Source organism: Drosophila elegans, unplaced genomic scaffold, assembly GCF_018152505.1.
Source record: "Drosophila elegans isolate 14027-0461.03 unplaced genomic scaffold, ASM1815250v1 contig_183, whole genome shotgun sequence".
NCBI lineage: Eukaryota > Metazoa > Arthropoda > Insecta > Diptera > Drosophilidae > Drosophila > Drosophila elegans.
The window spans coordinates 1522094-1537738 of record NW_024545550.1 but is presented as its reverse complement, the minus strand read 5'-3'; the positions used below and the strand labels follow the sequence as shown (position 1 = coordinate 1537738).

The window sequence follows — 15645 nt, the reverse complement described above, 5'->3', positions numbered from 1 at the left end:
GCTAGACCCAGATTGAATGGGTTTCGCCTTGCTGCATTCGGTCACACTGGCGAAAATAATAATATTTCCTAATCAATATACCTGATATCAACAACTGATGCACAAAACACACCGTCTCACCGACAGCCAGTACATGGAGGTCGAAGGCTTGCTGCAGGTAAGTGGATGCACTGCATCCTCCGACATTTCCGGATGGCCCACAGACAGCTACAACGCCCTTTCTTTTCGCCCCGTCGCCATACACCACACCACTCCGCACCACACCACTCCGCACTCCACACTCCGCCCACTCGAAAAACCTGGCCAAAAACCACGCACACACTCGCACAGGCAATGGACATGCCCACCAGCCACGATCCGGAGGCGGAACTGGAGTCGGAGTCCACGTCGCTGTGCCGCCTGAGCCGCTACAACGTGACCAACCTGTACGATGGGCCGGCGGCGGCTGGCGGGGGGTCATCTCTGGCCTCGGGCCGCCAGCGCTGCTACACAATGCCGCATGTGCCACCGCCAGCGCCGCCCTCCACGCCCACACTGCTGACCGTCGGAGGCAGTGGCGGTGGCGGGGGCGGCGGCAGCAGCACCTCCGTATCCGTCTCCATTTCGCCCACCTGCTCCATCGGCAGCATCCATCCCCTGGATGGCCAGAGCCAGAGCCTCAGCCAGAGCCCCTTGAACCACTTCATCTATGTGAAGAACGGCAAGAACCTGCGTCGCGAATCGCGCTGCGTCGACTCGGAGCTGTCCAAGCTGTTCAACGTGGTGTCCATCACGAACCGGCTGACGGCCATCAAGAATCGGAGCGGCGGTTCCATTTCCAACTCCAATTCCAGCGGTATCCTCAACGCCTCGCGCACCATATCGAAGCTAAATGGGGCGACGGCCACCAAGATCTTCAAGATCCACCGGGATCCCAAGGAGTTTCTGCGCGAAACGGACGAGGATTCGGTATCAGCGCCGGAGTACGACGAGGAGGAGGAGGACACCCGGTTCCGGTTCTTTCGGCGGGCGCGCTATTCGCGCAGGATGTCGCGATCCGGACGCAAGTTCGCCCGCAAATTTGCACGATTCGAGCACCACGAGCGCATGGAGACCATCGTCGATAGCTTCGATGCGGCCATGAGCTTTAACGATGCGGACACCTGAGAGGCGGAGGCCACGACGACGAGGGCGACGACGACGACGACGACAAGAAGAAGGACGACGACGACGGCAACAGTTGAGGATGAGGACGAGGACGAGGATGAGGCATGGCAGATGGTCGGCCAAACAATGTGATGAATGTGAATTTCAACTAAATTATTTTAATTGCTACAAACTACTATTATTACTATTATTATTACCGATTACCGATTACCGAGCTGTTCTCTCCATACGTTTAGTTTCCTTCTACGCCGATTGCCGTGGCCTCCGGGATCCCAGCTCCATTCGTTTCGTTTCGATTCGACTCGATCCGATCCGATCCGGGCTTGGATGCGGATCGCGGACGCAGCGCAGGGCACGCATTTAGTTTAAAGCCTAGTTTTACGCCTACGCCTCTGGGGCGGAGCAGGTGCAGCCGACCACCGACTGGTTGTTTGCTCCACGAACAGAACGATTCCAATAAATGCACAAAACGTGTTGTATTCGAGAAGAGAGATTAATCGACGCTGGTTTCATTTATAAAAGTGATTTTTTTCAGGCTGAGAAATTTGTTTACTCAAATTCAAATTTAGTCACAAAACTCGAACAAATCTAATATTTAATTACAATTAATCAATCAATCAATCAATTCATTACTTACACTTAATGATGTCACGATTCCACTGGTAATATTTCATGATAATATGGAATTTTAAAGTGGGCTTACACTTCTGCAATTGATCAAAATACCAGCCTTTTTTAAGGGGTTTCCCCCTTTCTGTTTATTAACATTTTTGTATAGACATAGATTATTTTAGTTGTATGTTGCTTTAAATGTACAAAGCAACTTCAACCAACTGTAGACACCTAGGGAGCAATGCAGGCGGGGAAAGTCTCTCAGACTTGAAGCTATAGTTATATGACTCTGTCGCAAGTCTATTGGAGTCTTTATTAACGCCTACTTACAACTAGGCAGTTCCGAGAACTGATTTTCGCTTTTGAAGCCAAAATAAAATAAACAACATTCAATAACATCTAGATGATCTAAAAATATAATTCGCGAAACTCCCAGGATTTAGTCACGCTTCGAGAAGAAGAACTCCATTAGGTTATTCTCCAACTGCGTTGGACAGGTAACCGGCATGCGACATGCTCGCTCGTGGCAAATGTAAACCGTGGTCTTGCCATTGACCATCTTAAACTTTGTTTGCAGGCGATGGTTGGAGGTGTCATCCGGATTCGCGGGATCCACATGCACTATGATCATGCTTGGGATGTAGAACTTGCGGCAAATCTCCACGAAACGCTGGGTGCTCGGGGAATCCGGCCCCACCACTGCCACCAGATCCAGTCCGTTCTCGTGCATCAGCAGAGCCGACATCATTTCTGGCAGAGCGTGTCCGAAGGGCGAGACGTCGGCAAAGAAGTTAAGCAACTTTTCGGCCTTCTCTTGGTAGGCATTCTCTTCGTAATAGTGCGCCAGCAGGATGAGATTGCGGGCGGATACACTGTTACCACAAGGCTCGGCACCATCGTGGTCTACAAAGGGGTTTCACAAAGTCAGTTTGTGGATCATAAAATCAATAAATTAAAAAATATTTACCCTCCTTTAGCCGCACAATAACATTGGGTGCATCCTCCTGCGAGAAGAAGTAGGCTCCATTGCGCTCGTCCCAGAAGAGCTTGTTCTGGGTGTCCTGCAGTGTCCTGGCCCAATGCAAGGCATCGATGTCCAACGTGGCCTTGTAGTAGTCCAGCAAACCCTTGATGAGGAACGCATAGTCATCCAGGAAGCCATCGATTTGGGATCTATAATGTGGAAATATTAAAAGTAATAACCTGAATCATCTTTCATTAAAGATTCACTGAAAACTCACTCATTCTTCTCCAGGGTTTCATCTCCCAAAGCCACGCCATAGCAGGAGCGAATGAGAAGATTCTCTTCCGGTTTAAACATCTCTTTGCGCAGAAATTGCAAAAGTTCCTTGGCCGTCTGCATGTACTGATCGCGGTTGGCGGAGTAGCAGCTGCCCAGTTTGCAGAGACCCGACAGCACCAGGCCATTCCAGGCGCATATGATCTTGGTGTCCAGGTGCGGACGCGGTCGCTTATCCCGCAGAGCATGCAGAATATCGTTGGCTGTGGCCAGCAGGGTCTCAAAGTGCTCCGCAGGCAAGCTGAAATTGGAGCAGGTCTCCTCTGCTGATCCTCGCACAATAAGAATGTTCTTGCCAGTGAGGTGGCCATGTGGATCACTGTAGGACGGTACATTTCCCGTTGGCTTTAGTCCGTAGTGAAAGGCGTAGATCTCAAAAGCCTTCGCGGGCGTAATGTCGTCAAACCGCTCCGGTTGAGCCTTGAATGCAGCTTCAATCTCGTCCCAGGTCCAGGCGTAGAAGGCTCCCTCCACCTTCACTTTGTCTTCGTGGGTGGGCAACGAATCCGCATCTTCGCCGGCAAAGAAGCTCCCCGAAGGGTGTCTTAGGTCCTTCATTAAATACTTGTAGATCTTGTCTGCATAGCCCAGAAAGGCTTCGTTCCTGGTCATCTTGTAGGCATTGGCAAAGGCTGCCATTAGTTGACCTTGATCGTAGAGCATCTTCTCAAAGTGGACGTTGTGCCAATCATGGGTGGTCGCGTATCGAGCAAAGCCTCCAAAAATGTGGTCATTTATGCCGCCCTTTCCAATGTGATCCAGCGTTTGAATCGCCATGTCCAGCACATCCGCATCCTTGCTGACGGAATACGCGTGAAAGAGAAAGTTGAGACGCGGTACCTCCGGGAACTTGGGCTCCGAACCAAAGCCCCCATGACGCTGATCGAATCGCTGCTTATGGATGTTGATGGCTTCGCGTAGCTTCTCTCCAGAACTTCCTGGTCCAAAGGCTGCATCTGCAACGGCCGCCGCATCCTGGTTCCTCTGTAAGGCGCTGAGCAAAACGGTTCCTGCCTTCAGCAGAGATTCCTTATCGGCTGACCACTTCTTAGCAATGGACTTGAGCACAGTTTGGAATGAGGGCATGCCGTATTGGGACTTGGGCGGAAAGTACGTTCCCGCCACCAAGGGAGCCAAGTCTGGGGTTAGCCACACGCTCATCGGCCAGCCACCACTGCCCTTGGACATGAGCAGGAACTGCATGTAGACCTTGTCGATGTCCGGACGCTCCTCCCGGTCCACCTTGATGTTCACAAAGTGCTCGTTCATAATGGCCGCTGTTTCGGGGCTCTCGAAGGACTCGTGCTCCATCACATGGCACCAGTGGCAGGTGGAGTAGCCCACCGAAAGGAAGATGAGCTTGTTCTCGCTGCGAGCCCTCTCGAAGGCCTCATCGCCCCAGGGATACCTGCAGTTAATCAGTTTTTTTTGTTAATATCAACAGCATTTGATTGCAATTGATCCCTCTTATTTTTTAATGTGTTTAAATTATAGCTGATTTAAATAACGTCTTTTTCAAGATGTAAAGTGGCCAAAACACAACCATTTATATAACATGCATTGAATGCGCAGTAAACAATTTACAAATAAAATATCTTAAACAGAGACATATTACAAGTTGAGTTTAGTTAACTAGTTTGGAGTGGGTGAGTTATACCGCCTCTTATCTCTTATCACACGTGACTTTCGATTCAGCTGACACCCACGCACTTCGATTTCAGGTGCACCCACGCTTGTTGCTACTCACCAGTCCACTGGATTGTAGGCATGCTGCAGGAGATACGGCGACTTGGAGGAGAGCAGGCGATTGCCCTGCTTTGGAGGCTCCTCCTGGGATGCCCCTCCGGTTGCCAATGCCGCCTTGACTATCACCTGGGATGTCGATGCCTCCGTAGAGTCCTTGGCCGCCTCTGCGGATGCCTCCTTGGGTGACTCTCCTCCGCTGGCCATTCCCCTGAAATTCTGGCTGTTCCGCCAATTTGTAACATTAAAACAGGTGGTTTCTGCTTTGCTTTTGCCCCAAACGCAGTTGCTACTCACTTGCTCAGCGTGCGACTACGACAACCGAAGTGTGGGAGTCGCAGGTTCAGGTTCAGTTCCCGTCCGATTCCGACTGATACCGCTTCGGATGTGGATGTATCTGGCTGGAGTTTCAAGGTCGTGTGCAGAGTGCTTCGTATCCGGGGGAAGAGCGGTCTGACCCTGAACATAGCAAACGTATCGGGAGCGGGATTCTTGGGACTTGCGCGGTGATTTCACTCGACCTCGACCAATGCCAAAAAAACTGCAACGTGTGAATTGACCAATGTTTTTAATTTTTGTTTAGCATATCGACTGTAGAGGTGGCACAGAAAGCGATGTTTATCCGATACTATCGTTAGTTGAAACTGGGCAACATCGATAGCCATCGATTATTTGAAAGCTATTTACTGTTACGGATTTAAATTATTAAATGGGCAGTTAATAAAAAGTTCCTATACAGATGCAGAAAAGAAAAAAGAACGGTTTGAAAAACAAAATAAATATTGATACGTTTTAACGTTGTATCCCTTCCATTCAGAATAACTAAAAATGAGATTAACTAAAAACAGGAAAGTTGAATGATATTTAATCTTAAACTTAAAACTTACTCAAATTTGGAAAACTAAAAAAAATATTACTTTTGTTGCCTACTTTCAGGCTGCCCATGCCATGACTGCAGTCCATTCAAAAATTACAGATTTTCAAATTTTCATGGTTTTATTAATGCATACAGTTTATCTTTGCTTTGATAATTATGTAGAAAATGCTTACACCTAGGCGGCCGATATATAGAATAATTAACCTACTAGCTAGTTGAAAATCACAAATGAACATACAATATTTATACATTATAGTGTGGGTATGTGGTAATTAAGCACATTGTTTTAAACTAATACACATTGCGGGCTGGACAGGCGGATCCTGTGGACTCTCGCGATCGGCTCTCAACTTTAAGTTGACAGCTAGGAGAATCAAATCAAATAGAATCCGGCCATTGCCATTGCCATTGGCCATTAACAATCGCTTTGGACTAGCGCATCGCTGAGGGAGCCCAGCTGCTCCTCGCTGCCCTTGATCCTTTCGGCCAGGTCGCGTGCATCGGCGATCAGCTTGGCCTTCATGTTGATGAAGTAGTCGTAGTCGGCGCACATGTCGGCGCTGAGGTTCTTGCCCAGCAATCCGGCGATGCTGGTGCCACGTCGATCGATGTCCGCCTTCAGCCGCTGCGCCTCCTCCAGCTGCTCGTACAGCCGATCCCGCTTCGATTCCAGCGCACCCTAAAGATAGGAAAACAAAAAATATATATATATATATACAAATATGTAAAATGCATTCTTTTTTTGATGGTATGTATGTGAACCGACCTTTTCCTGCTGGCGCGTTTCCAGGCTGCACTCCGTTTGGGCCAGGCGCTCGGAAAGCGAGAGGAGCAGACTGGTGATGTGACCCACGTCGTCGACGTAGGTGCGGAACTTGGACGCCTCGCTGGGCCGCACCTTCTCCGCCAGCTTGGCGAAGAGCTCCTGGCCCAGTTTGTCATTGGCCGAGCACTCCTCGCCAATGGTCTGCTGCTCGCGCTTCAGGGAGCCAATTTTTTGGTTCAAATGCTTGATGAGCTCATCCTGGACAAGAAAAACACATGGGTTAGATTACATTTTCAATTATTTAATCCCAGTAAAATACGCACCAGCTTCTGTTTGATTAAATTCGTTGGGTCTTCGCTAGGCTCCCCCAACTGCAGCTCCACACTGACCAGCCGCAACTCCGCCGTCGACGAGGTGGCCCTCATCCGCATCAGCGTGGAGGTGCCCACATCCCGCTTGGCCAGCCGCAGTGGCACATCCGGATTGTACAGATTGCTCACATACTGCGAGGTCGGCTTGCAACTCTTTGGTGTCAGGATGTCGGCGAGCTTGTCGCCGGGCGGCAGCAGCTTCACCAGCTCCCGGCTCATCTGCTCGTAGTCCAGTTCGATGGGCTGGCGCTGGCGGGGCTGCAGCGTGGTCCTGGTGGGGTGCTCCTCGCGTGCCGCCTCGAGGTCCGTATCCCTGTCCTCCAGCTCGTCCGTCTGGCAGGCCATGTCCGTGGTGCTGGGCTTGGTGGCTTGGTTCACCATCAAAACCAGTTCGCTGCGTTGCATCAGCTGCAGTTCCTTGATCTCGGGCTCCTCGTCGCTTAGGTGCTCCTCCTCTTCCAGCGGCGGCGGCGGACTGGGCGGCGGTGGCGGGCTCATCAGCGTTTCGTTGACGAACCCACTGGCAGTGGGACTGGTTATCAGGGGACTGGTGTAGCCACCCAATAGCCCCGTGTCGCAGAGATGCGCCGACATCAGCTGCGACTGCAGTTGGGTGATCTTCTCGATGTTTTCCCTCAGCGATTCCTGCCGATTCATTGTTGGCTTGGGCGGTGTCATAGGGTTCGTGTTTGTGTTTGTGTTTGAGTTTGTGTTTGTGTTTGTGTTCAGGGTGGTGCTGATCACCTCGGCGCGGAAGATGTGCGCCTCGGGCTTAGGAATCGGTGTCGCTATAGGATTACTATTGAGTATGGTGCACTCCAGGGAGCTGGTGCTCAGACTGCAGTCCGAGTGCGAGGAGGCCGGCGAGAGGCGTGGCGGTGTGGGCGTGCTGGGGGGCAGCACCTCCTCCAGCGTCGTCTCCAGGTCGTGGACGGCCTGCTTGAGATCCACGTGGGACTGGGACATCGGCGGCATGCTCACTACGGTCGTGTGCTTCACATCGTACGACTGAGATCTCGTGTATTGCTGCGGCGACGCGGATTTCGGACTCTTTCCGTAACCCTGAGCTGACATCACCGGCGTGGAGTACCGCTGCCCGCCGGCGTAGTAGGGGGCGTGGCACCCGTGGGCGAGTTCCCAGCCAGGTTGTTGTTGGAGCCATAGCGCAGGGTCACATTCGCATCACCATTGGGTGATCCTGGCTGCAACTTTGGCTGCTGTTGCAACTTCACGCCCAGCGGCAGGACATCCGGCAGATTGTTGGGCAGTTTTCCGGGCACCCCGTAGCTGGGCTTCGTGTGGGCCACCAGGTCCTCATTGGAGGTCAGGGTGAGCTTGTAGATGCCATGGTCTGGATCTGTGTTATTCAGCTTCTCCAGACTCTGGCGCGGCAAATACGAAGCCTTGGAATTCGATCTGAAAAGGATAAATTAAAAGAGTTTTATTAGTTAATAAGTCAACTATATTTTAAATTAGCAATTTAAATTAAGAGAGTGTAACATTAAATTTACTGTTTGATGTATTAATATTAGACTAATTTAAATTTAAAGTAAAAAAAAAAATATACAAATTTAAGAAATCTTAAACAAAGAAGACAAACAGAAAAAGATGCTTGGCAAACATGTCCAAATTAAATATATATGTAAATATAAAATTAACTAGACTCATCTTATTTCTATATTTTATATATTTTTATCAAATGTTAATTTTTCTTTAAATGTTCTCATAACCGCTATCATCGGGTTGTGGGCGTTTCTCTACTGGTTGGCAATTTTAAGGCTGGTTAGCAGCATTTTGCTGTCGCCTAAATGTCAGCCATTCGGGGGTCAACCGTGGGGTCATCGGCAGTAGCCGCCACGATTTGGCATAAAGTGTTCCCCGAATCGGACGTCTCATTAATGCAAATTTGCGACCATAATCTGGACAGATGCTAATTGAGTCCTCGACGGGCGCAGTCACCATCCAAACACGATGCAATCTTTATCTTTATCTCCGAGCACCCACATATTGTAAATTATTGTAATATGATGGCGAAAGCGACGACCGATGAAATTATTCTGTGCACGACGCGCGGCGACGACATTTCGTCGTGTGTTAAGCTGATTTCCAAGACACAGGGCACAAAAAGGCGGAATAAAAACGAAAGTGAAATGTTTACAGTGCAATTATAAAGAGTTTTATGTTTCACAGTTTCAGAAAAAGCAAAAGTCAGAGTCGGGGGCCTCATTTTAGTGTGCAAGGCGTATGACGACTACGTCCGCTTCCCCTTGACAACTTTCAAAAGTGCTAAACTAATTTGTTATGTTTTTGTGTACATCTCATCTCGCCTTTTATTATAAACGCTTTTGTTGAGACTTTAGCGCATATCGTTCGGCTTGGCCACCCCCAGGTTGCCAAAATCTTTATTGTTTCTGCATTACATACCATACATGGTATATATGGTATATATGGTGTTTTGCATCTGAAGAAAGCCGTCGAAGAAATGTTGTCGCATTTGCATAAATTAAGAGCAGAGTGAAAGAGCAGAAGAAGCGGGGAATACGTTTTGGCCTGGCTTACATCACACAGCTAGACAAAACAGCTGTTGGATGTTGAATGTTGGATTTTGGATGTATCAGCGGCCAGTTAGCATTTGCATAAGCCAGCCTTTTGTCTAGATCCCCTCTTCCTCTTCACTTTCTTCGCCGAGAGAGAGAGACGACTTGATGCTGCCATTTCGCCTTTCTTAATCACTTCCGTTCGCTTGTTGAGTAAGTCTCTTTTTTTCCAGCTGCCAATTTGGCTAAGACAAAGGCAAGAAACGGTTGCATTAGCATAGATTTGCATATCGCGACGATGACATCACAAGAGTTAATTGAAAGCAGGTCCAACGTAAGCCCAGAACACACAGAACACTTGCGAAGGGTGAGGAAAAACAAAGATAATTGCTCATATCTCGGGGTTACCATCTTGTAATCTTATGCCAACAACATAGATAGGGCCTTGGAAAAGCAGACCCTTGTAATCCCCCAAGAATTCCTCTTTCGAGTACCAGATTTACCTGACATAAGCTTATTATTATAGATACACACCCTCAACGGACGGCAAATGTAACAGCTTTATTATGATTCACATCACAGATCGAAAATAACTCTTTTTTGCCCGCTAATATTGTATAATTCCCAATAATACAGGCGGCGGGGCCAAAAAGACAATGACAAAAACGTATAAACCTATAGACTATGAACGTGTAGAGCCGAAAGAAAGGGTCAAAAGAAATGTTCGGACACTGGGCTAAATACATTTCCATACAATTAACGCATATTTTATTTGTATATTTGTATATTTGCCTATCTTTCCCTCTATTTGGCATTATTAAGCCGAGCGGGGCGTTCCATTTGGTTATGTGATGCAAATTATGAAAAAATTGATAAATTGCTTGGCCTTGCATAACCGGCGGCAATGTCGACAATAAACCGTTTTCTTCACTATATATATATAATATCTGTATAGGGCTGGAAATCGGGTATTAAATGCTATATGCCACCGCCACCCGCCTGGTATGGTATAATTGGTGGGTTCACTGGCTTTTGGGTGGTGTTGCCGATCCAGGTCTTGGTCACTGGCCTTTTGCGTTGCGCGTTGCGCATTGCGTATGCAACTGCAGCACCAATTACAGCAGCAACTGCAGCAGCAACTAGATGTTGCACTATAATTTTTGATCAGCAATATAACGAGCTGTTTGCCGCCGCTTGTGGCCGACTAGTTTTCGTTGATAGTAAAAGTATTTTATTTAAATATGCCGACAACGACAACGGCAACGACAACGCTGGCGACGCATGGAAATCACGTTTTTAACATCTCGTCTTAACATTGAGCCGAAAAAAAAGGCGAACAAATGTTGCTGCTGCCGCTGCTGCTGCTGCTGCTGCTGATGTTGTTGCAGTGCTTGTTGTTGAAAACATAAACATCTCACAAGCCCAACCGAAACTGAAACCTGAAAACGGGTTTGTCGGCACAAGCACCGCATCGCCACCACATTTTCACTTGCCGCAAAATGACGTCAAGTCAACATACAACGCACAACATACAACATACAAAATACAATAAGAAAGGTAAACCAAGCCAGATGGCAATGCAGTTAGCTTTTTCTTTGAGGGGAAAATCGCCAGAGGTCAGCACTGTGGCCAGAACAAATCGCTCATGAGCGGCTTTTTACTGAGGTATTCAGGCAGCGACAGAGACAGAAACAGAGACATCAAACTATGCCATAAATTTCTCTTGGAAAACTCCAAGCAAAACAATGCGGCAACATCATCATCTTCAACCACATCGGCAAACGGGCAATAGTAAAAAAGAAAAGAAAAGTTCTCCATCACTGAAATGTTAGCTAAGTGGGCATCTTTATCTGGGGTCTGTGGAAAAAAGACTTACTTCTAACCTTCTGGCGGAGAGTCCCACAATTGCCGCTTGAGATTTCCACGCGCAACCTGAATCTGAATCCGATTCGAAAACTTTTCCTCTCGAGCAATTTCTGCCTGTTCATCTGTTCATCTGTACATCTGTACATCTGCCTCGTGATCGAACTCCAATTGTCTGCCTCGCCGCTTGGTTTCTTGTTTTCTTTTCTAATGCCGCAGCTACTGTTGCCGCTGCTGCTGCTTGCTACTGTACCATAATTATGATCCATTAATTCTGGCAGCAACGCCAACAATGATGGCTTGTGCAATATTTTTAATGTAAAATCGATTTAATGGCGCTTTTCGCTCGCGGCCCTCGAGCACCAAAAATAGACAGCTTGGGAAATGCAGCAGTGGCCGTAGAAAAGGCAGAAACAGCAGCAACAGCAGCAACAGCAGCAACAGATGTTCCATGCTCTTGGCCCAGCCCAACGTTGAAAGTGTCGAAAGTGGTCGGCCTGTCCCATTGAATCCGATGAAACGGGGTAATTAACTTGTGAGCTAAACGGCCGCAGCTCATCATAATTACAGCTAAAAAGATGCCTGCAACCAGGGGGCAGAACATAGCAGAAACAGCAGCAACAACTGCTACAGCAGCAGCAGCAACACAAGCAACACTAGTTGCAACCAGCACGGGAAACATGTGTGCGCACTGGACTGGGACAGCAACAAGCTTGTAAATAATTCCAGCCCCACCTGCCGCACTTTAAATAGTTACTTTTGATATTCGCAAAGTTGCGTTTGCATAAACAAATTATTCAGCCAAGTGCGGGCCTTTTGTCTGCTGGATGTTGATAGGGGATTGCAGAGGAAGTGCGAGATTCAATGGTGCACGGGGAGAAAAGTGTTCAATGTTCAAATTGTCTAATATTAATATTATTAAAATTAAGAAAGAAAAAAAGAAAAATAAGAAAAGATCATTGCTTAAATAAGAAAGAAAATATAACTTCAAACATAAAATGCCCTAAATCTATTAAAATCTATTTTTAAAAAATAAGTTTTTATTCATAATAGGAGTTTTTTGCACCCAATTTCCGTGAGATTTTTTTTAGTGTAACAAAGGGGTCAGAGGGGGATCCACTGCTAATATCCGCGACACATCTGCCAATGACATTTTCACTCTCAGCCCACTTGGCATATAAATTGTACACACAGCAATAGCGACCAACTTGTATTGCCCTCGGGCGCATGCGCAACACGTCCGCCATGGCCGGATCAGCATGTATATATATATAGGGGGATATAGCGGGGGATATAGGGGAAAGACTTTGAGCCATTTGCGCTTTTTCTGTGTGTTTTTGTTTCAGATATTACACAAAAGCCGCTGTTCGGCTTGTCGTCGAATGCCAAAGTGTTGCGGCCATTGAAGGAACTGCCCTGAATACGGATTTCTCATTGTTTTTGGCCAACTAATTTCAGCCGAAAGAGAGCGAAAGATAATGGACAAAAGAGCGAAGAGGCCAACACACATTTACTTGTTAGCCAAGATCCGGCGGCGAAGAAATGAAATAAAAAGAAAAGTAAAGAAAAGTAAAATAAAGTAAAGAAAAGAAAAGAAAAGAAAAGAAAAGAAAAGCATGCGAAGCGGCTTTTAATTTCTTAATAACAGAAATTTCTCAACAAACTACAAACAAAAAAAAAACGAGAGAGAGAGTGAGAAGGAATTCTGAAAATGTTTAACAAAAAAAAGCCGGAGAACTTCCTACACCATAAAAGTTAGTTAAAAGTTAGTAGGGCCTTGTCATGAACATTCATTAGCTGTTTATTGCATGCATTTTCATAGGGCAATTCCCAAACAAATAGCCATGATCATATGAAATGATATCACCCATGCAGAACTGCAATTTCATAGGGAATTCGCCAGTGAGATCACCAGGAATAAAATATAGATACACGAAACGTGCCACAGACAAACATACTCAAACTCGTACTTTCAAGTACGTTTTTTTTGTTTTTTTCTTATTTTTTGGAACGAAAGTGAGAGATTGATGAATGGTCTTGCGTTTATGTTTCGGACCATTTAATTGCCTCGAATGCGAATGTGACCTTTAGCATACCCAACCACAAATACATATATATTCACAAGCAATAATGATTGCAGATTGGCGAGAATAAACAATGATCATCTGTTGTCGTAAGGCAGAACAAAGGGAACAGAAATCAAGGTTAATCCAATGAAATCGAACCAAACTCCGCGTAATTAAAGCATAGTGAATTTGCATCAATCAGCGATTATTTATGCAAATTCTCTGTGAACTGTGTGAGAAGTCGGAGCGAAAAGTTCAGATATTCTCACGCTGCTGCCGCTGAACCGAACCGTTTCGAAATCGATTGATCGATTTCTGATGGCAATATATTATAGATAGCTGCTTATAAGAACCTGCCCCTGCACTTTGATCGGGTTTTTGGCATGTCACGCGCCTGTCAAGCCAAAAAAAAAACGCAAAATAATTAAGAAAACAAAAGAGGGTTTAGAAGCCTGACGTCACAAGGTTAAGTTTTTAGAACTTGGCCCGATGAACGAGTGCAGAAAAACAATGACAGCTGAGTAATTTAACCGTATTGTTACAAGGTCGCCCCTTTAAGACAGCCAAACCTTGCCAACTCATCCGAGAGTTCTTGGGCACGGCCCTTTGTCTTTGGATTTGCTTTTGGAGAGATCTTCAGTTTTTGCCAAAAGTGTTCTTTTGTTATTCTTGGCTGTTTTTCGGGGCGGCAATTTACGTCGCAATTGGCTGGCCAAAGTTGAGGATTTGTGGAGCGGAACACCCAATTCACAGGCCCGATTCAATTTCCATTCCAAGTTCCAAGCCCACAAAACCCCAGCCCACGCCCACGCGATCTCCAAGTTGCCAGTTGCCAGTTTTCAGTTTTCAGTTGCCAGTGGCCGGGTTGTTTACAAAACCTTGGACGTGGCGATCTCGAACGTTGCCCCATGGACTGTTGGATTTGTGAGCCGGTCGCTGGATGAGTGGCACTCCTAGCTTTTCGCGTCGGGGATAAGACAAAGCAAAGCCAAGTAAAATAAAATAAAATCATATAAAATAAAATACAGAAACTCTACAGAAATACATCCGCGTATTGTTTGTACCGTACCGCTGCAGTTAGGTGCTTTTGATAATTAACGGTTTATTGATAAAAGATCCACAACCTCATCGCTATGGTCTTCCCCCTAATGATAATGCTGCCTGATGATGATGATCGCCATAGTGATGGTGATGTTGATGGTCTCGTGCGGCTTTGATGGGCGTTTTCGACTCGCTATCGTCATAAACATAATTCTTCGCTGACTCTTTTGGCAAGAGTAAAGCGTGAAATTGACATTCGCCCCCCCTTCTGTGAAATGTTCAACGAACTTTGGCATAATAATAATAATAATAATCGAAAAAAACTGCCGGGCCACTTGTTGCAACATTGCAGCAATGCAGACTTTATTTTTTTGGGATGCCGCAGGACAGGAAGCATCCCCCGTCGCTTGAATTTCGCTTTTTGGGCCGGGCCCCAAAATTGGTTAAGGGGAAAAACAAAACTGAAAACTCAAAAATGAAGACCCAAACACATTTGGCATTCATTTGGCGTCGATCGCGTGCAACAACATATCGCACACAGAAAGAAAATTTAGTTCATTTAAGACTGGTAAGTAAAATAAATGTATTTATTCTTTATCTAGTAATTTTTTTGGGAATTCTTATGTATCTTCCAACTAATATTGGTTGTTATTTGATAAGTATAGGCCTGCTTTTCTATCCTTAATTTCAGCTCAAATGTAAAGCAATACATTTTGTTTCTCTGTACAACTTCAGTCTGGCCAACAACTGTGAATGCCAAGAGCAAATGAAAAACGCAATTATATGGCAAAAAACAAAACTAAAACGAAAATAACGAAAAACGAGATCAAGATTTGACGGCATGGCGGCATGGATTGCGTTTTCAAGGTTGTTATGGGGATTGCATTGCCCAAGTTGGCGCTGCAATTAAAAGTCATATATAGTATGGCCGAGGAAACGAACGAATACGAATCCGTAATCTCTTCACGCATTCCGCCGCCTGTTTTCCACCGCATGACGTCAGAGCTTTTCCCATTTCGCTGATTTTCTGCATAATAGGTTTTTGTCTAGACGATGGGATGCGATGCGATGGCATTTGCCATTTTTACCGAAAGTTGAGCCATTGAAACCACTGAGCCATTGTCCGGCTCGAGTTCAGGAACCCAGTCGATGGGCAAGATCAAAACAATTGAGCACGCGGCACTTCACTTTGTATCGAATCGCACCGAATCGTTTGGGGCACGAACAAATTGCCCCGCAAAATAAATCAAATAAACGGCCGAAAATAAAGCCGCGACAACGCGATTCATTGAACAAAACAAAACTGAGGGTGCTGGCAAAATG

The 15645-nt window shown here is 46.4% G+C and overlaps 3 protein-coding genes across 4 annotated transcripts in view; 1 reads left to right on the top strand and 2 right to left on the bottom strand.

Annotated features, from left to right (window-relative positions):
- Positions 1-12: 12 nt before the first annotated feature.
- LOC108149842 lies at positions 13-1643 on the top strand. Its single transcript, XM_017277719.2, has 2 exons — positions 13-157; positions 331-1643. Exons 1-2 carry the CDS (start codon positions 98-100, stop codon positions 1144-1146), a joined length of 876 nt encoding a protein of 291 aa, XP_017133208.1. The 5' UTR covers positions 13-97; the 3' UTR covers positions 1147-1643.
- A 391-nt stretch (positions 1644-2034) lies between these two features.
- LOC108149818 (spermatogenesis-associated protein 20) lies at positions 2035-5408 on the bottom strand. 2 transcript variants are annotated; one of them, XM_017277687.2, is made up of 5 exons: positions 5099-5408; positions 4806-5024; positions 3000-4466; positions 2726-2931; positions 2035-2661 (listed from the first exon to the last, which is right to left on the bottom strand). In XM_017277687.2, exons 1-5 carry the CDS (start codon positions 5266-5268, stop codon positions 2198-2200), a joined length of 2526 nt encoding a protein of 841 aa, XP_017133176.2. In that variant the 5' UTR covers positions 5269-5408; the 3' UTR covers positions 2035-2197. The 2 variants fall into 2 exon arrangements, with proteins under 2 accessions (XP_017133176.2, XP_017133177.2); XM_017277688.2 differs by having other exon boundaries at positions 4806-5020; positions 5099-5189.
- Positions 5409-5778: 370 nt separating this feature from the next.
- Positions 5779-15645, bottom strand: part of LOC108149744 (protein Shroom) — a 46302-nt gene continuing 36435 nt past the window's right edge. Inside the window, 4 exon segments of the mRNA XM_017277523.2 lie at positions 5779-6357; positions 6445-6702; positions 6768-7933; positions 7936-8231. Coding sequence (XP_017133012.2) covers positions 6094-6357; positions 6445-6702; positions 6768-7933; positions 7936-8231 — 1984 coding nt within the window. The 3' untranslated portion in view covers positions 5779-6093.

Bases quoted from the DNA above. Each gene is read 5' to 3' on its own strand.
- LOC108149818 (XM_017277687.2), bottom strand. From the start codon at position 5,268: ATGTTCAGGGTCAGACCGCTCTTCCCCCGGATACGAAGCACTCTGCAC. The intron at 4,467-4,805 runs GTGAGTAGCAAC...GATTAACTGCAG, and splicing joins GCCTACAATCCAGTGGACTG to GTATCCCTGGGGCGATGAGG. The intron at 2,662-2,725 runs GTAAATATTTTT...ACCCCTTTGTAG, and splicing joins TATTGTGCGGCTAAAGGAGG to ACCACGATGGTGCCGAGCCT.
- LOC108149842 (XM_017277719.2), top strand. From the start codon at position 98: ATGCACAAAACACACCGTCTCACCGACAGCCAGTACATGGAGGTCGAA. The intron at 158-330 runs GTAAGTGGATGC...ACACTCGCACAG, and splicing joins AGGTCGAAGGCTTGCTGCAG to GCAATGGACATGCCCACCAG.